The sequence below is a fragment of the Bombus vancouverensis genome, chromosome 2 (genome assembly GCF_051014615.1).
Source record: "Bombus vancouverensis nearcticus chromosome 2, iyBomVanc1_principal, whole genome shotgun sequence".
Classification (NCBI taxonomy): Eukaryota; Metazoa; Arthropoda; class Insecta; order Hymenoptera; family Apidae; genus Bombus; species Bombus vancouverensis.
The window spans coordinates 7409003-7430657 of record NC_134912.1 but is presented as its reverse complement, the minus strand read 5'-3'; the positions used below and the strand labels follow the sequence as shown (position 1 = coordinate 7430657).

The 21655-nt window shown below is 35.7% G+C and overlaps 1 protein-coding gene across 8 annotated transcripts in view; it reads right to left on the bottom strand.

The window, feature by feature from the left end:
• The window catches only part of LOC117162164 (uncharacterized), a 144352-nt gene that overhangs the window by 3971 nt on the left and 118726 nt on the right, over positions 1–21655 (bottom strand). For 5 of the 8 annotated variants that reach the window (XM_076625634.1, XM_033344034.2, XM_033344031.2 and 2 more), the window contains 10 exons: positions 15370–15626; positions 11176–11239; positions 7134–7229; positions 5018–5118; positions 4810–4941; positions 4557–4730; positions 1321–3204; positions 940–1078; positions 727–849; positions 255–644 (listed from right to left, as the gene is read on the bottom strand). In XM_076625634.1, the coding sequence (XP_076481749.1) occupies positions 255–644; positions 727–849; positions 940–1078; positions 1321–3204; positions 4557–4730; positions 4810–4941; positions 5018–5118; positions 7134–7229; positions 11176–11239; positions 15370–15626 (3360 nt within the window). Of the gene's footprint in view, positions 1–208; positions 645–726; positions 850–939; positions 1079–1320; positions 3205–4556; positions 4731–4809; positions 4942–5017; positions 5119–7133; positions 7230–11175; positions 11240–15369; positions 15627–21655 lie in introns of all 8 variants that reach the window. The other 3 variants (XM_076625632.1, XM_076625639.1, XM_076625643.1) reach the window with 3 other exon arrangements.

Here is a 21655-nt window from a genome sequence, read left to right as displayed (position 1 = left end):
TACACAGTGATTTCATTAGGGCCAATAATAATTCGAATGACCTATTTCTATGTAAAATGATTATATCGAACGTACGTAGTGTTATGTGATCAATGCTAGATTTTCTACTAAAATGCTGCTAACGAATTGAAAATATTTAAGTGAGTGAGTGAGAACTAGCGAATTTTCAATTCCATCGTAAAAATATTAGTGGAGAACGCAATGGTACCGGCTTGTGTTTAACGACATCCTCCTTTATCTATGATTGTACCGACCAGCATGAGTAATGGCCACCATCTCTATGGGCAAGGAACCTCTTCGTTTGACAATCGGTTCAGGAATCGAGTCCTTTTTTCCTAGTTCCCTCTTCCATTTAAGCCATGTGCCATTATCGTTTCCATCTGTGGATCCTCCAGAGAACATTTCTGGTCCTCCGGAACTCCTTCTCCTCAATACCTTTTTCCGATTACGAGGCTTACCATTTATGCTACTCCTATTGAACATATCACGGCGTAATTCGGATATGTCTGCTGGCACTGAACCTCGCCGCGGTGACGGCATGCCAGGGCCGGTACTATCGATTATTCTTGTTATTCCGTTATTGTTGCTATTTCCGGTATTGTTATTATTATTGTTATTATTTATTGGGAGATTTTCTCGTTCATCTAGAAACATGCAGCTAGTAGTAACAAACTTCAAGCAAAAACTTGTTAATTACAATTTTAATTATATAGCGTATATACATACTTGTTAAAGACAAGATATTGCCAAGAAGATTTCCAAGAGCAGTTTCTTGCGGGAGACTTGCTCTTCGAGGTGCTGCAACATTACCCTCTCGAGGTCCTAAGGCTAATCTATTAAAGCCACCGCCTGAAAATACAGCAAATATTATTATAATATTAGCCACGCTTTATTGATTTTATGGAGATTTAGAACAACTATTATTTGTTGTTCTCTTACCCTGTTGTCTAGTAATGTCATTTGGTACAGATCCACGCCTGGAACTATGATCAACCCTGGTTGGTATAGCTGGTACCGTAATGTCATCCAATCTAGACATGAGGCCAACTGGAGCAGAGCCACGTCGTCTGGTCCATGACTAAATAATGATCGACAACATACTTTAATTTGAACTGGTACTTAGATGAAATAGAAATTAAAATATTGCAGTAAATATAATTATAATTTCTGTGCTGCCATTTCTAAGTTACACAATTATTTCTTTATAATTCATTATTATATTAACTACTCAAATTTATAAATTATTATTTTTAAACAAATTAATTGTTCAAAAAATCTAGAAGCTGTATATTAGGCATTGAATATATTGCGGAACTTTACCTGACTTCCCTTTCTAGACAAACTAATTCCTTTTGTGTCTTCTATCGCTCGCGGATCAACGTTCTCCTTCATCTGTATATCCATACTTAGTTTGGCTACCTTTGAATTTCGTTCTTTCATAGGATCCGGATCCCGTTTGTTACCGATAGAAACAATCTCGTTATTCGTATCTGCTCTTCGCGAGTCGCTACCACTGTCGCTCGACGAAGACACGTTCTGAACAAGGGGCGGCGAATCTGGAGGGCTACCAATAAAGAACACTTTATGTGTGCTAAGTTCGGAGGATACTGGTATCGCGGTAAATCGTCTACCACTGGTATCAGTCGTTATTGTCTTAGTTTCTGGCACAGGAGTTGAGTATCTTCGTAATTCGGAGTTGGTGCACTTTGGTTTCGTAGTAACGGTTATCGAACCATACTGTTCAGATTTATTTAATATTGTAGTCCGTTGCTCCTCGCTTATCGACTTTTCACTTTCTAATATCGTCTTCGAGACGAAGATAGTACCTGGCTTAGATTCTTCCTCGATGCTGTGACCATCCTTGTCGGTACGTGAACCGGCTAAAGACGCGTAGAAGACATGCGTGGAATCTGTTCCTTGAGCAGAAGTTGGTCGTTTGTATCGATTTTTTAAGCTGATATCTTCTATACGGATCGTTTGAACCGAATGACGACGTGGATATTCGATAGTTGGTACGGGTTCTGTTTTCTGTCTAAATGTTTCCGGAATCGCAGAACCTCGTCTCTTATTTAACATATTTACTTCTTTCGACATTACAACGTTACTGGTATCCATTTCTTTTGACGGGGGAGTACCGCAGCGGCCATCCGAGCACGATTTCTCTTTCACCGAGCACGAGGAAGAAGCCGAACTGTCTGCCTCTAATAAGATCTGTGAGTAACATTGCGACATCTCCGCGGTCGTGGACAAGTACCTTGTTCTGACATACGGTTGTAGTGGAGGGAAGGTTTGTTGTCTCGTCAGTTGTTTCGTCTGCGTACTTGGCTTTTCCACATCCGATTGTAATACCGTGCTTAATCTCGAGGCTTCAGTGCTATTCGTGATACTGGCTATGCTGGTTTCTGGCAGAAGACTTTCAGCACTGACCGGTCTTTCCCCTGTATTACTGGCACTCGGGGAAAGTTCGGGTATACTAGTCTTGGACGATAATAAAGACATCGAGCTTGGATCTAAAAGACTTTGGTCATCTAATTTCCATAAAAGATTCCTCGATTTGCTCTGTTCGGTCGGTAGACTCTCACGCCTAACGTTACTTCGTGGAAGAAGAGTCATAGGTTGCGTGATACTTAATGGTACGGAATGGCGTCTTCCAACGCGTTCCAGACCAATTCGCGCTGGCAGACTCTGCATCTTAGAGGATTGAACGTACGCAGCTGGTATCAGCAAATCGATACTTGCTGTATCCTCTTCCGCAGCTGGATCTCCCACAGAGCTGACGGCGTCTTCCACCTCCTCGAGTTCTGAGATTTCCGTTTCCGTATCCTTCGCTGTTTCTTGCAGAATTAAAGCTTCCCATTTCTTCTGATTTGTACGCAGGTGTTCCATTAACGATACACTGAGACCATCGCCCAGGAAACGATGCCATTCCTCGTATAGAGGCGTCACCACGAATTTAAAGAATCCAGCCTGTATCTTTGGTATGCTAGTGGTATGCCGATCACATAATGGCGTCACCGGAAGGTTTAGACGACGTTCGTAATCACCTTGACGAAAGAATTCTTCGCATACTTTGTGCGACCACTTCTGCGAGATGTCCCAAGGTCTGCACGGGTTCGATATGTCGGCACATTTCAGGGCTATTTGCAGAATGAAATGCCGATCATCTGCGCGTCTCATTTCCAGCAGGTTATCGTCCAAGTAATGCTGCAAACATACGGCAGAAGAACGATGAAATATGATAAAAAGAAGATATTAAATTGATATGAAAACGATAGAAGAAATAGAGTCCTCTCTCTCTCTCTCTTCCTTTGCTTTCACGCAATTTTCTTTCCTAGTACGTATTTATATTTATAGATAAAATAGAGATTGCATAAAAATTCAATATCTTTAATGAATTTGATATTATCGTTTGGTTACTCGAGTTTTAGTATTGTTACGCCGGGCCTCTCTGCCTGGCCCAGGTCACACACCGCGGGCCAGACGGACACCAGATGTCCCCTTTTCCGTACGGCGTACCCTCAATATCCTTAAGCACCCGTCATAAACCCGAGTCACTTGCCTGCTAAGGTCCTTCAAAACAAACAAACATCTGTGTCCGAAGAATTTCTAAAGACTATTGTCTACCACGGCGGGACAAGGGAAAGTTAGTTTTCTCACGTGCGCTGCAACTTTCCCCCCACTAACCACTTTCTCTCGAGGGCGGTTAAGACCCTTCGGTTAACCAATTAACAGCGAAACCTATTTCCCTCACTCTCTTAACTAACATCGACACCAACAAATCCGATGGTCCCGTGCGCTAGACACACCCATCCTTAGCTTTCCTCCGACACAGCATCGTCACTCAACTTCACTTCTTCTACATCGTTGGAAAAGTCAACTACTAAGTATACGCTAATGCCCAGCGGGGCAATCTAAGCATAACGCGAGAGTCGGTTTCGGTATTGTCGAGCATACATTTCCTCTCCTAAATATCTCATAGTGCTACGTCCACTAATACATTGAATCCACTTATAAGAGCCCTGCTCTAACGCACATATCTATCTTAGCTTCGTGCGACAAGTTGTTAATTATTTATTTCTCTACGTCAGTGTAATCTAAGTGTTGGAAGCATATAATTTATAACTCTGTGAATCACAGGGTTATACAACCTCAATCACCCCTATTATCTCAACGGAAATCGGGGGATCGATCAATTCGTGGTGTCGATTGTTATAATCGTAACGGGGATTTACGACCCCCGTTGACGTCTCTCCTTGCGATTACGTCTCCCCGCGATTGATCGAATAAACAAGTATATTGTTCATATGTTACGATGCGCGAACCGTTCTTTAATGAAAACTGCTGTATTGTCTGAAGAAAGTTTGTTGGATCGAAAAGACTGCTTCCATCAATTTCTCATATTTTCTCAGACGCAAAGAGATATTCGTTAAAAATAAGCCAAATACATCTTCTTTGTAAAATCTCTTTTTTCAAAGTATTTTTTGTATCGATAAATAGCTAGCGTGTGAATATTGCCTATAAAATGACGAATGTTAACAAGATTTTTCACAGCTTACTTTGAATCGAATGAGAAACTCTTGTTGTCTGGTGATGTCTGTCGCTAAAATCAACGAACTGATGTGCCGCTGCAGTTCTGGCCTCACGTTGGCTGGCAGTTGATCGGAAACTCCGCTCTCCAGAAGACATCCTATCGCTGATCTCCAATGATGGTTCTCAAGAACTGACGTGTTCTGGGAAACCGTCAACGAACGTTTCTCACCAGTTCTACGCAGCTGTGTATTAAACATGCCGAAAATTGCGTCGACTTACTTGATAGAGAGCAGCCAAGTGATTGCTCGTGGCAACTAGGAACGGTTGATTGACGCCTGGATGATCCAGATCGTGCGTCACCGCGGCAATCAGCGACGCCATAATCTCCAAGTTGGTTAAGTGCGCCCTGATCTGTAAATTTACAACGTTGCATATCTCATTATGCTTCATCTTTTACAAGCAATAAAATCTTGTCGTATATACTTACTTTTTCCTCTTGGAGGAAGCAGTGCATCGCCTGCGTCACATCGGTCGCGTGTATACTGTTGTGGTAAGGATTTGTGCTGTGATAACCCTCCTCGATGAAGGCTGAATGGGAGAAGACGGAGTATGATTAAATTGTTTGCCGTATGTTTTTTAGATCTTGCGTGGCTGTTTTAAATAAAAATTAGCTTAAACGATAGGAATCACTGTTTAAACGAATTACAAAGAATAAGAGTTGCTCACGCGAGTTTCTTCGCATCTAACGTATTATGTGTATTGGAAACGTACAACTTTATCAATTTCGTTGTTTAAATGATGTAACGATGTAATAAAAGATACGAGCGAAAGGGTTCGATAAAATTTCTATTTTTCTGTAATTTAAACTTCTATCGCGATCTCTTATTTAACAACTAGCTCTTGCCCGCGTGCTTGTTCGCGTGGATATACGGAACGATTTTTAAGCAGCTGAATTTTACGTGTTTTTTATACTAACAGTTAGGTGATTCTTCGTAGTAAAGAGTATTACATTATAAAAGGATTCGATCTCAGAACAAACACCACGTGAACAGTAATCATCGTTGCTTGAGTTTTACCAAATATGGGAGCGCATACAATTTGGATGTCAGGCTATCTCTCATCTTCTAAGAAATGGATCGAGGTGAAACATAATCTATTGTCTTTCTCGGATACTAAGTTATAGAACAGAGAAAACCCCATGAAAATCGGTTCAGTAGTTTTTACGTGATACGAGACAAGCAAAGGCAGACAAAATTCCAAAAATTACCTTTTCTCCATTCCGTGATTTATGATCTGTTCCTGGATGATTGGGGGTTTCATTTTCTTTTATTCAATGTGTAGACACAATCCTTCTACTGTTTCATTATATGTATATAAATGTTTTAATTTTCATACAAAATGAGTTTTTAATAGAACGATAAGAGAGATAAAGAGTACGGAACGTGCAAACGAATCGAAGATGAAAGAGGAAAAAGGAGATGAGAAGAAAGATGAAGAAGCGACTGAATCGAAGATGATAACGAGATATTAGTTCGTAGTTAATTTATGCCAAGAAATGCAAAGTACCGAATCGAAGATTACTTGGTAAATAAATTTTTGATAATAAATAAATTAATAAATAAAACAAGGGATCGAAAAAGTAACATAATTAAAAATGTCTCGAGGCTACGGCGAAGTTAGATCGCAGACTCTGCAAGCATCGAAGAACATGAGGATGTAACAAAATTATCATTCTTAATATTCCACAACAATTTCCACGCGAGTTTTTACGCTTAATTAATTGTAACGATATAACTCCCCAACAATGAACGATTGCGCAACAGAAAACCACAAATTATTTCATCCAATATTTTAGGTAAATCTCCTCGGGCTTTGTCTTGTAAATCCTCTAAAATACCTTCGAACAAATAATACGGTCGATCATCTCGATACTTTTTTCAATAATTATTATCCATCATCCTCTCTATCGAGAGAAACTGCAACAATTATCCTCGCGTAGCCAAGTTTGTTTTAGTCGACCGATTGCGGACTTAAATATTCACGTAACCCCATCCAACCTCTCTTTTATACATGTCGCTACATAAATCCTGTTTGTATGGAAATTTTATACAGAATAAATAAATAATAAGCGTCGTGTACAGTCTATAAATACGAATACGTACGGCGCGTAAAGAGGGCTGTTTCTCTTCACGGGACTCTCCCCTTTTGAATATTTAATGGTGACGAATAGCTTCCGACCTGTATTCCAGGCCCGACGATGACGTAAAAATTTCGTGCAGAAAGAGAGCAACGATCATTAATACGGAGGTATACGCGGCTTTTGCCCTTCACGGAAACGCAGTATCGGAGAAACGGGAGCGATACAGTGGCTTGCGAAGGTATTCGAACAGTTACCATCGAGTTTGGTTTACGAATGTGTCGTGTGTATTATACGAGTACGAAACTTGGTGATATTACGAGCGAGTTTATAATTTCTAAATTAAATCGCGTCTTACGAAAATTCAAAAAGTGTCTGACTACGTTTTTAGCGCGGCGTATATTTATGTGCGTTTACGTGGTTAACGCGGGTTTTGACGAAGTGATCGTTTTCGCTATTTACTTACCGAACAATTTCCACACGGTTACCACGTCCAGGTTGAAGTACTCCAGAAGTCCGTACCAGTGGAAAAGGTGGACGCATAGTACCGGAAGCGAACGTCCTGAAAATCAAACGCAACGTGATACGACGGGAATGGTATCTAAGCTGTAAGTCGAGCTACCGTGTCGTCGAGTTAAAACCTTATGGACATTAAATAACAGTAAACTGAAACTACTTTAAAGCTGAAAAATTCCAAATGATGAAAGGAAGATAGATAAAACGAGGGGAGAGGAGGGAATAAAAAAGAGAATTAACAACGTTTACACGGATGCGATTCACATTTCTAATAGCTTTTACTCTTTAGTATTATTTGTATAAAATTTTCATAAATTTAATTAATATCACGAAGACACTGTATACGATTAAAGTTTCATTAGAAAAAAAAAGAAAAACATATTTCATATGCATTCAAGTTGGTAATAATTAACAGCAAAGCCGGTTAACACGTCGACTGTCACGCGAATTTTATATATTTTACCCTGGAAGCCACGATAGATTATACGCGACACCATGACATTTACATTTTGCAAAATATTATATTGTATTTCGTGCATTTTCTTCTAATTATTATCTCGATATTATCCAAATCGTTTACATTGTTGAAAATTTGTTAGTCTATGAAATTTGTCTTGTTTTAATCTACTGAGAATCAACGTTGGTTTAATACAACACTTCGTTTTCAATTTTTCCAATCAATTTACATTCTCCAGTTCTGTTTCCTGACACTGTGGCTATGGAAAGGAAATTCCAAGGATTCGTTTAATATTTCTTTTACATCACTATTTCTTCCATCTAGATTCTACAATTTTATGAAATTGAAAATTGTCGGAAATCGAAGTGCAGTAGAAGCCCCCTTATCCGAACACCTATTATCCGAATATCCGAACGCTCTATCATCCGAACACGATATTTCCTAGTAACGGATGCCTCTTTCCGTTTCAAATATGTACATACGTATTTCATTCGTATACAATAGTATTCATATACACATAGTGACCATACACAATGTATTCTTTTCTCTATTCGAGAATGAATTCGATAGTGAAAAATTCGGATGAATTTTGATTTGAAGAATTCAGTGTAGAACTAATAGCGCTTTAACTATGAAAACAAAATACCACATAATTGAAAAACTCGAAAGCGACGTAACTGTAACAGAATTAGCAGAAATACACGGTGCCGGGAAAGCCACGATCGCAGATCGCATTAAAATTCACATTAAAAAGCAAAAAGATGATATCGATCATTATTCAAAGCACGTGGATTCCTCGGTAAATGCAACAGCGGAAAAACCGTCGAAATATACCGACGTAATGAAATGATTTTAGATAAACATAAAGCGATAAAAACAATTAATAACGACGATTTTAAACAAATGGAAAAAACGAACGAAAGAGTGTTAATTGGAATGGTGCTTTCTCACGTCACGGAAAAAGGCTTCGATGGTTCAAAGTAGAAAAAGAACCTAACTCTATGCGGTTACTTACGTTGAAAGAATTGCGTTATTTAGCAGGCAAAAAGATACCAGATCCATATTTAAAGAAATTGCCAATCGACGTTAATCAGTCTTTGAACAGATGAAATTTTACGTCAGAAACGTGATTGTTCTGTTCTTCGAAAATTCCATTGTTCCAACAATTTTGTCTCCCTGTTACTCCACTGTATTCATCACGTTGTGATAAATTATCGGGTTGGTCCTTAATCAGTTAGTCGTTCTAAAAAATTTCATAACGTCGGCTATCGATGACCACCGAGCGTGTAAATTAATAACTGCACCGGACTTAAACAGGACCAATCGAAAATGTTCTCGCTTTCTCATAAATATCACGGTTTCTCAGTTTGCTCCGGCTCGTGCCAAATAAATCAAGCTGCGCGTGAATATTGGATCGCGATGGATCGCGAGGATTCTCGCGGATCCTGCAGGTTGGAAAAGCGAAATACTCTTATTTCAAGCGGGAACCACCCTTTTTTTCGATACCACGCGTTCCGCTGCTCTTTGCATGCTCACACGCGGTTTTGACGTTGAATGATAAATCGGGTCGGTGTTACGTTAAAAGCGACGCTTCTTTCTAGGAATTTCTTTTCTGGTTTTTTTTTTATATTTTCAAAGATTCTTTTTCACACATGACGGTGAATATCGAGATGCTGGTGCATGTTCCGCTGCAAAATCCAATTTTTAGAAAGCGTGCATCGATGGTGAATTATGTATCTGCTGTTTATTGCAGCTTTTTCGCTACGTGAAGGTTTTATGGTGCTTTCTTTGTATTACAGAAAACTCCTAAATTTATCGCTCTATTGTGGCCTATAAATTTATAAAATTGCCTTTTTCTCTATGTTATTGTACAAACGAAAAATAGATCAATGCATCTGCTGTTTTCTTTTTACATTATACCGTCGATATTTCATTAGCAAATACAATTTTATCCAATTTTCTTCGTATATCAAACGATCCGTAAATTGTTAATTTTTTTCGAATAATAAAATTATCGTTTTTATTTCGTGCTAGGTTCGTGCTAGATGTATATAATATTTTTCCAAAAATTGTGAAATCTTTTTACAGGACGATTGTACTTGAGTACCTTGTTAAAATTTTATTTACCAAGATTTAGCTTGAAGGAATAAATCGAGGTAGAAACAAAATGTATCAAGCAGGCACGTACACGAAAGCATTGTAATAGGCATAAGCTTCGGTATAATGAACGAATAGAGTACAATACGATACAACGTTAAAATTTTATTTAAATTTGTATAATTTTTGTAATAGCTTTTAAAAAGGAATTGAATTATTTACATTTCCTGAATGACGAAGTTTGTATTCTACTGTATGGCGCCAACCTGTAGTGAAATTATTTTCTCACGGATATCATTCGTTTAGATTTGGTATCGTATTGTTGCTGTAAGGCATCTTCTCGTTTGAATTCATGCAACAGACAGAAACGACTTCTCGGAAGAAATACTTTGTTTGTGAAAGACATTTTGCAATATTAACAGGGCAGAAGTAAAACGCCGTACCAGCCAGTTTGCTTTATAAAATACATAATACAACGCTGAAGCTTTCAGTACGTGGATAACGTAAACATTCTCTCGTGGCGGGGCGTGGGTATTAATAAAACATTATACACAAAAATCCGCGAGAATCCCGCAACAACCCGATGGAACAAACAGCTTCGGTAGGTATTTAAATTATAGGATAAATAAAAAAATTGAGAATATCTTTCTCTGAACAACTATCAAATCTTATTTTTACTAGAAACTGTAATGTGCATTTTACTTTGGTATTATCAAAGTGACATATAGTATTAAACATTTAATGAAATAGAATATAAAAAAATATTCAACATAGCAAATATAAATATAAAAAAGATAGATATAAATATTCACTGCATCATCATAATCTATTGGCAATAGGAATATTCTCAATCCTTTTACCAAGTAATGCATATTAAACCTTGATCAGCTGAAATTGACTTGTATCAGCTTTTATTCGCATTGCAGACGAACATCAGGCTGCCTCAACTTTGCGATCGAGAATTTGGCAAACTTTGTTATAAATTATTCTAATAATTAATAAACACTAGTCGTGCAATTTTCATAACCGGGAAAAATATGCTTCTCGATCAGTTATTTGTTGAAAATAGCAGAAAAACGATTAAACGTTATCAAAATATAAAAAATTCAACGGAGAGGATTGTTATTTATTTGTAATTAGATATTTCAAGCAAACAGATTGACTTGGTTTAAAAAATTCAATTAAAAGCATGCAATTACTACAAAGCACGGAACGTATTAATGATTCAATTGATGCAATAAAACTTTTCGTTCGAACGTAAATATCTTCAACCAATTTACTCCATTCGATTATTAATTTAATCTTTTGGAAAATAGCTGCCTAACCTCGAGCTTTCGTCTATCGCTTTCAAATTCGACGTGTTCGCGTTGTCGGTGTTCAACGAGTCACGAAACAAGCAAACTTCTTTTCTTTTTTTTCTTCTTTCTTAATTGCTTACCTCCCGTCACCGTTTCCAGCGTGAACGCGTTAAATCGCCAGTTGCTAGCCTTCTGTAACACGCACTGCAACAAACCATCAAATATCGCATTAGGTCGACAGTGAAATAGACGATTGCCGCTAGAAAGGGTTGAAACGTGTTCCCGAGCACAATGTCACTGTAATGGAACAACCGTGTCCATTTCTCGAGAATATAATAAAATAAATCATTAAGGATCTGGAACGTGGCTCTGTTAATCGAACTCTCTCGTGTCGTTTCGTGAAATATCTCGGAGCAATAGCAAGCTTCAATAAACGTGTAATAATACATACGTGGGGCAGTGATTCAAAGAGAGCTTTCAGTAAATTTCAAACGTTCTGCTATAGAAACTTTTGAACGTATGGAATACGAAAGTTTCGCAGAATGCTTGCCACATGTACCTTTGCGTTTATTCCGTTTATTAGAGAACAGAATTAATAGCAAATTAAGGATATGACTAATAATTAAATTGATGTAATTATTATATAGTACCTTTATATATATACATAGGTAATACTTAATTGTTTTGCGGATAATATTTTTTTGGCCGTATACACGGTATCTCAGTTACGCGAGATTAACTAGATATCTGTCTTATTTACGATTGTATGAAAAAACTTCTCAGGGCGAAGCTAAACTATTTCAAGAAGCACGTGTAACGGTGGGAAGAATTTTTTCTCAAGTTCATCTTTTCTAGAAGATTTCAAGGTTATCGGTGTATTTTTAAATGATACCCTATATTTTTCGACCTTGGGAAAAAAATTGTGCCCTGAAATAATTTAACTTTGTCCTGATAAGCTTCTCATTCAATCGTAAATAATATTTAGGTAATCTAATCGAGACACTATATATTTACAAATATATATTAATATTATACGCGATTTAGATAATATAATATTCAGTTTATTATCGAAGATGATCGTAGGAAAACAAATTATATCGTGCGAAATTTCGTATCAAGGTTAAGCAAGCTACGTAAGTTTGTAATGAACGATAACGACAAGACTGAACTTTGTAACAGAAATCATTCCTACATAAACGAAATTAATCTCTATCACTGAATTTTACAAAAAATAGAAGCAGTAACGAACAACAAGTAAAATTTTACTTTTAATACGACATGACCATTTGTATCTTTAAATAATAGAATTTAAGAACGTGTAAATACATTTAATTGACGTTAGAAAATATATTATCTTAAAGTGAATGCGCGTGAATATTTTGCACACACTTCTTATAATAATATTGACGTTCAACTTTTTAAAATCGACGTGAATTTAAATTAATAACGAAAGTGTAAGGAGGTTCAAATGGATTTTAGATAGAAGGTCTTCATCTTCTTTCACTTTAAAAGGGTAGAACAAATTGAAACTTGGATGAATATGCTGCTAAATGTACCCTTATGCCATTAAGCACAAGATGGAATATTGATCCTCCGAGTGTGTGTGTGTGTGTATATTATATATATATATAAATATATATAGAATGGGTCATGCATTTATTAAATTTATAAGTATAACAAAAAATTCGTTCAAATTTAGCTACATGTAGCTTATTATTCTCCGTTTTTACAACTATTCTGATTAACAGATAAAATTAAAACGATGGAAATCACGCTTCGAATTTCAGCATGTTGAACATTACGAAATTATGTATATGTGTTTTGTAAATTTTTTTAACAACTGTACAGGAATAATTCCTATTAAAGTGTAATCTCTTCTTTCAGTACAATGATAAAATTCATATTTCCGTCCATTAAAAAACACATTTTCAGCATTTCTAAAAAAAAAAAGAAAAAAGTAGACATTATTATTTTTTCTCTGTGAACTAAAATTATCTTGCAATCAAACATCTTCTTTCTTTTATAGTTACAAGCATGATTAAGTAAATCCGATCTTTTTTTATTCTTTAAAAAATTACGTTTTACGCATCGGTGTTATTGTTCTCGTAATACAGCGATATTTCCCTTTTTCTATGGAACATGAGAATCAACGAACGCGTAAATTCTAAGCAGAATCAATGACTTTCACCCAGTATCACGATCATTACTGACCAGCAATGTATTAGCATTTAACCGGTTAAATTGCACAAAGGTTCTGATCATTCGACCGGTGTCATCGGTTTTCCGCTTCAATTACATAACAGTTTAAGTGTCTTAACTACTTCGGATTTTATCGATCCGATTACCCGGACCGGTTTCGTTAATTAATTGGTTTTTTTATTTCGATCTAATAAGTTGTACAAAATCAGTCAGAAAAAATGAAGCGTCGTGGATGTAACAGCAAATTACATGCATCTACTGATCTTTTTCCGCTATTATCTCTCTTATCTACTTTAACATCAACGACCTTCTATGTCGCTTTAGATCTTGTTTGTCCCATTGGATTTGTTTTTATTTCATTAGTTTTTAATTCATATTCGCTAATTAAATTCTATTTAAGTACTTAGGTATTACTTAGTAATTAAGTATTAACTAGTTTCAGTAATTACAATTACTAATTGAAGAGTGCTTGTAAAAAAACACTGTAAGTGCTAAGAAACGAGTTTTTCAGAAGGAAAAGAAAACTTGTGCATGATAATTTCACAAATTCATGAAAAAGGAAAGTGTATCTGCAGAAGAAAATTACGTTCGTGCTACCTGTTAGTTGTAAAAACGATTCAATGTTTCAATCATTTAGATAGATGGTATAAACGAAAGTTAAATATCAGTTAACTAGAAACGACATCATGAAACCATTCTCTAGCATTATTAATAAATATTTAGAAATGGAAATTGCACATAAATTTTATACTACAGTATTTTCATTGGTACGTAGAATAATTTCCAATAAAAAATCAAAATTTTTCAATTTTGGCACTTACAGTGTTTTATTTCAATTTTGGTTCAATTATTCACTCACCTGGGTAACTTTGCTGCTTTTGCATCGCTAATGTGTTCTTTTTCCAATCGGTTAATAAAATAATATAAAATAAAATAAAATCAGAGGCTTATAACTTCCGCTTGGTATGTCATATTTTTTTACATTACTTCCAGGGATTGAAGCGAAGAACAGCAAGAAAATTAACACGCAGATCGAAAATTTTCATTTCGTATCGAGATTTTTCAAAGTATATGTACGTAAGACAAAAAGTTTCACGAATCTCCAAATCCTCGGTACTTATATCGATGCCGTAAACAATGTATCCTGTCTGCTGGAAAGTTTAAAACAGTATCTCAAGAGGAAACAACTACCTTTCGGTTGGGAGACTATTTGAAGTTTCGCGAAGTTTCTTCTTCGCGTTGCTTGTATCGATATCAATTTTCGGGAAGTTTCGGGGTCTTCAAGTTTCGAAACTTGAAAGATTGGAACGTTCTTCTAGACGATTGGTAAACTTGAAGATTTGGAAATACGAAGATACGAAAGTTTCGATATTAAAAAATAAAAAAATTAACAAACTTGGCATTTGTCTTCGAACGGAATATATGAACCATCTAGTTTTCGATTTCATACACGTCACATATATTTTATTATCGAGGTAATGACACAGCTTTGACACAGATATAACGCGATACGATTATTCCGTAATTTATGATCCAGCTTTCAACAACTTTGATCAAAGATACTAATATAAACAACTAAACTTAACTTCAAAATATTAGCTCAAAAGTCTCCCGACGTTCTATAACACGAGATAGCGTAGTCTAGTTTGTCTTAAACTGCAATTCACTATGTCACGATCTAAACTCGAAGAACAATTTAAACAAAAATAATCAACAAGCTTTCCTCTCATTCGTTACGTTTCACCTTCGACATTTCCAACTTTTTAATCTGATATTAAAAAAAAAAGAAGAAGAAGAAACGAAAAACCTTGTATAGTTTACCTTCAAGATTTCCAAGTTTTTAATCCAATATTAAGAAGTATAGTTTATAAAACATTCAATGATATCCTTTCCTTATATATTCCTTTCTTACAAGCTTTCCACTTTATTCAAATATAAAATTTAATATCCTATAAAATCTGTATACGTTCTATTCCTTTAACCAACTTCCCTTAATAACACGAATGAAATATCGAAACGATACGTATCGTAAGATACGCCGAATCTTATAGATAACAGTGGATACGATTCCGAGAAAACGGCATCTTTTTACGCATATACATGTAAGGTTAAATCCTCGTCGATCAATGGCTTACCTGAACCAGGCCGTGGAAGATATCGTCCAGGATACCAGGCTCTTCGGTTAAGGATCTCGTGGTAAGCCTCTTACGGCGTCTCTTGTGCATCGTCAGGAATCGACCGGTGGGTCTGGGCCTGGAACGACCGATATCCAAACTCTCTAGCAGGCTGCGGTCTACCTCTGACAAGCGTCTGAACGTCGTATCTGTCCTGGCTTCATTGCGCACTTCCGTCAAAGTCACCGATACGCCGGATGCTGGCAATGCGGCATTTTCTGCGAACCGATTCGAAGAAATCGTTAGATGTGAATCGCGTGAATCGTAAGATGAAATATGTCGCGCGATTTTAACGCGTTAAAGGTACATAGGTGCGCATGTTTCTTCGAGAGTAAAATTATCGCCAGTTGCTTTCGAAAGTGTACGTAAATGGACAGTTGCGTAAATGGACAGCGACTATCCAAGTCACTGTCAGATCGGATAGTCACTCTCAACGCAGTGTCCTGTCAGCTTGCGAGAAATATTCACGAGGGCAGCTCTACAGCAATAACAGTTTCACTGTGTATTCGTTTGTCAGTTGTTCTCGCGAGTATTTCTCGTAAGAGTGGACAATGCGTTGAGAGCGACCGCACGAGTCGCCATAAGATGAAAAGTCGCTCTCAACACTTTAAAGGTGGTACAGATTAAAGACAGGTGACCGTGTTCTTTGCTTACGATTCTAACAGGTAAATTTCTTTGTTGCTCTTTTATCTTATTCTAGGTTGTAATAGTGTTGTATATTCAAAAGCGTATATTCAAGAAGATTGCAAGTAAATTTTTCTCTGGAAAATTAATAATTCTCACTTATGCTCTGTTGTCCGTGCTATCAGAGATTTGACATTAAGGTGGGTTTCTATTTGAACATAAAGCTATCGCGAGTTGCTCTCGAGAGTATTTCTCACAAGTGGACACTACGTCAAGATACTCTTGAGAGCAATTCGCGATAGTTTTACTTTCAAGTGGACTTTTATCTTAACATTAAAAATAACGCTAAATAACACGATGACGTTTATCAATGAAAACATGGAATTTTTTTAACAATAAAATAAACCAAGTACGAAGAGGAATATGACATAAAATACAGGCTCTCTTCTTTGTAAATATGTGGGCGTTTTTCGAATAATTGATTCCACGTAAATATCGAGATAACAAAGAAAGTTTACGTGTCATGAATGGTGGGTGACATTTAGCTTTTGATGTTACCCGCAATTTATCTTTGTACTAGAAGGTCAATGGTTGAAATAAAGACAAACAATGGTCTTATGGAATTGTAGGATTTATGTTTTTGAGATGCTGTACATTGTGAGCATCGAATTTGTTTTTGTCACAATTTCTATATCACGTTGCACATCGTTGCACATTTATCTCGAGAAATATTACCATTCGATATTAATAGTAGCATTAAAGTAAAATTATTTTTTAAATCAAACCGCTCTGGAGATCTTTTTCTATAGTTGCAGTCACGAAATGAATCTTTCATAAATTATAAATACAGTAAACTGATGATCACTGGAAGATTAATTCTACGTCAGCGCGATACTGCGATTCTCCGTTTGTCGAGATTGAACGCAAACAAAAATGGTCAATGACGATGAATACGCAGAAATATAATAATCTATATCGGGGCTCGTGTTCGGAATTATTAAGAGTATTGTTGCGAGAGTATGACGCTCGCTGCTTGTGTAAATATTCTGCTGGAAACAATAAGTAGACGGTCACGTGCCTGGATGATTCGATAATATTATGCTTTCATTGTTAATAAATTATAAAAAATAATTTCTCTCGCAGACTAAGAAAATTGGATCTTGAAAGGTTCGAAGAAGCCGAGGATAAAGAGTTTTCCAGATGACAAGACGATAGAAGACGTTAACTTTGTTACTGAATATTAACTTTTAGAAAAAAGTTCCATCGTTAGTGGTATTTTTCTGCAGATTACTGTCATTAATTGACTATAATTTGTCCACAATTATTATAACCAAAGCGCAGTCTCTCAAAAATTGTCACATTTTCTTTACAATTATATATAATTTGTTTCATATTTACGAAGCTCTGCAAGTGTTTCTAATACTATTAACATATATTAATTTACTTTTTATTATAATTTTAGGAAATATTATATTGTAGAAAATATACTATAATTTTGGCTAATCACTCTTCCTTTAAACAGACCTTACACGCTTTACTTGAATAAAATTAGTGGCTAAACAAAATTACTAGACTTAATTTTACTCGGTTTCTCAGTCGGTTGCATTGTAGAGTTTACAATGGAAAGATAGAAACATAATGGGAATTTTCACATGCGCGCAGAATACGGGACTTGACCTTAATTAACAAATTCCCAACTTTTCGCTTACCTACACAACTACACTTTTCAAAATCGATTCATCCACTTTTCTCCTATTTCCAACCTTTTGCATGCTTTTTTTCCCAGAATACATTCACTCGATAACGAAACTTGTCCTTCATTGGAAAAAGAAGAAAAAGAATTTTCCTTAGAATTTACACGTTTACGTAACGATGTCTCATCTAGAGAGCGATTCGGTTGAAACGCGTCCAAGTAAATAAAATAAATGAACTCCGTGCTTATGTAAGATAAAAAAATTTAATTTTAAACCAATTAATCGATGCTATCTTAGAACCTACATTGACACCTAGCTTCCATGTGCACGAGAGTTGACCTTAATTAACAAATTTCCAATTTCCCAACTGCCTATACAATCCCAGTTCGTTAGGTTCAATCTATTCATGGTCCTTCGCAGAAGTTAACATTTTTTATTGCAATTTTATTTTAAGGAATACCGAAACAACAACTTCTTTTGGATATATAAGGTGTTCACGCTATTAGTTTTCAGCGATTTTCTCATAAACGACAAGCATGAGGGGAAAAAACGAAAGAGGAGAAAGACTGGTCCAATGTGATCTATATATTCGGGACAATATTCTTCCCGCAAGTGCGAAAATGCTCGCGCATTTTCTAGTTTAAAAGATATTTTAACTTTAATTTTGTAGACTATCAAAAACGAGAAAAGACGTAACGCAGTATTATTGTATTTATGTCTTCTTTGTCTTTTATATGATAAACTCTAAAAAATTGAAGTTAAAATATTTAGTTTTAAATTAGTAATCAGTTTTCGATCGTGTTACCCTAATACATTTTTTTCGTAGAAGACGAGAGGGTTCGATGTGCGCAAAACGAAACGGGAGGTTTCCGTTTAAAAGAATAGCGCAGCTGCAGAACGCACGTGCATTTACGCACTTGCGAGGAAAATATTATCGTAAATATGTACATCACTTTGAATCATTCGTCTTCTCCCTCTTTCATTTTCTCCTCATACTTATCGTTTACGAGAAAAACGCTGGGAACTAATAACGTGAACGTCCTGTATTTATTGAGTGAGAAAACGAAGAAGGAACTTGTTATGTTAGTACGCACTAGTGTTATTATAGTGTTATTTTGTGTCTTATATGTAATGTTATTATGAAAACGAATTGTCATTAGGAATTGATGTACGCGGAGAAAGCTTAATCAATATAAACACGAAAATTGCTGTATTTTCCTGCGATGATACTGCAAGTCATTTGCTTTTGTACGTTGTATTATTGATACTATTATTGGAAATCCTTGAGTCAAGTAAAAATGCTTGGTCAACAAAGATTAGGGGACCTATCTCTTCATGTTGATTTATACTTTTTTATTTCGATAACGTAAATCTTCTTGTTTGTTGTTATTCGTCGTTATATTTATTATTCGTGTAAGAAAACACTTATCCAAGGATTATTAGAAATTGAGCGAAAAAATATTTTCTTATATAGCATGCCGATTTTTATTATTGGAAATGATAAAATAGAATGGGTATTTTATGATACGTGTAAAATAAAATGGATATTCGATAATAAAAGATAGCAAATATAAAATTCCACATGTAGTACAGAGTCATTTTTTGCACCATTCATTACCATAATTCACATTGGATGCATCGTCACGGTAATATTAAATTACAGTGATTGAATATATATTTTGATAGGATTATATGCGTTTAATGTTTCATTCGATAAAACATCCCATTTCATAACATGCGATAGTATAATTCAAAAGCTGCTAATATTTCCAAGTATCGACATGAAATATTATAACGAAATATATACTTTACTAAAATAAAATGCTGTCTACTCTGGAAGAATGAATTCGTAAAATTAGACAATTAAAGTCATCCAGCTCGATGTCACGTGTCCCTAGAATTTACGAATTTTTGTATCTATTTGTTTAATTTGTTAATAATTTATATAAAAGGTAAGTCGCTAGTAGGGAGAGAGGAGAACAGGAGAGAGAAAGTAGAAGGAGGACCAAAGAGGAACAGGGAATAATTTCATAACTTATAGTTTTGTATTATATTTTTGTATTTTTTAATTTTATATTGTTAGAATTTCTTACTTCTTAAAATTTATATTTTACGTTCCTGTTTGGATCTGTATCTTGCTGAAGATTAGACACTGACGGAATATAAATAGTAAAAGTATAGAGAATAAGGAACATAAGAGGTAATAGACATAATTTGTCTATTACATTATAGACATAATTCTATTTTAATCCAAGTTTAAGTTATAAATTTCAGAACTAATTGTTATATATGAAAGATGTTAAGCTTGAAAAAGTAGACCATAGATGTAAACCAAAGAGGAATATAACTGCGAGTCAGTTTTAACCCGGATGTTTTATAATAAATAAATAATAGTAGATGATATAAAAGGTAAGTTCGATTCATAGAAAGAGAACGTAAACGTCCTACGGCGTCCTCGTGACCAGTAAAAGTAGATGATCCAGGTGAGTTTCCTGGGTGGGGCAAAATGTGTAACATTTATGAACCTTCTTTTACGAGATTTAAAATTTCCTTGTAATTTATATTTTAATACCTCTGTCCGATACTACGGCGTAAACAATTAAACTCGCATCAATTATATACCTAATAAGTTTTTCAAAATCTGCCATAGCATTTTTATATTTTATTACTCTTGAATCGCCCCTTTCTGGATCCGCCACTGCCTGTGGCGTGCTCACGCACTGTCGCTGTCTAATTAACCTAATTGCAGCTATACGTGTTATCAGTCAAAGAAACCGACAGACTTTATAACGCGTAAATTCCATCGAGGTTATCGCTTCGTTACTTTTCCCCATTTGTTCTTTGCCGAGTATACCAGTCGGTTTAAAAGTATATTTTCACCATTCTCCTTTTTCTCACGGTGATATTCGCGATAGTTTGAAAAATATTGTATATCAATCATACGTTATATTACACTATGCGATATATTATACTATAAGTTATATATCATACATTATATTATTACTATTATTATATACGTTATATCATACTTATTGAAAAAGATTGGAAAGAATTCCATTTCGATTGAATTCCATATCGCTTTTACAGGCTTTTATTAATAATTTAGGTAGACGATCGTACAACGTTTTTCTTTTATTTTGAATCACGAAGCATGACGACAGGTTTCGACCAAAAAGCTTCGAAATGCTATTTATAACTCGAACTCGCAATTCCTTGCGATTTCTTGTTACACATTCATGCAACTATCAACGTTTGAAAACAAAATTTTCTTATTGAACCTAGAGAAAACGATATATTATTCGTTCTGAAAGTTTATTCGTGTAGCAGACATTCATTCAGAGGTAAGAAAGTTCAGCAGCGTTCAGGAAGCGCACTGTACGTCAGTTTCTTTCGTAGCTCGGCTACTTCCTGAAATATTATCGGGTCGAGGCGGAAGATCCATCAGTTTCGCTTCTCAGCACGAGCATTAACGCGTTCGTATAAACGTATAGCGATTAATCATCGACATGACTTCCCGCTTTTACGTCTAATTTTCGTCTGATCTTCGTTCAATCGCGAATTTATCATTTTTATGTTATATTATCTTAGACCTGTGTACGTATAGCATCGTCCTAAAGATGACGTAATTTTAAGTCGTTTACTTCCACCAAACCAGACATAGTATTAGATGTGATCAATGAGTAAGACTCTCACTGATTCGCTCGTTAATTCGCCTATATTTGCTTGCTTTGTACAAAAGGACGAGCACGTTCAAACTCTTAAACATTCAGGTTTCTCAAATAGAAGCATCACAAGATCTTTTCTAATGACAGTTTGCACAATTTTTTCATACAAGATTTTCATAGTTTGCAAGCATTACGTGCGCTAGGAGAAAATCCTTTTTCGTAATACCTCACTGGACTGCTTCTTCCAGAAAGATTTCCTATAAT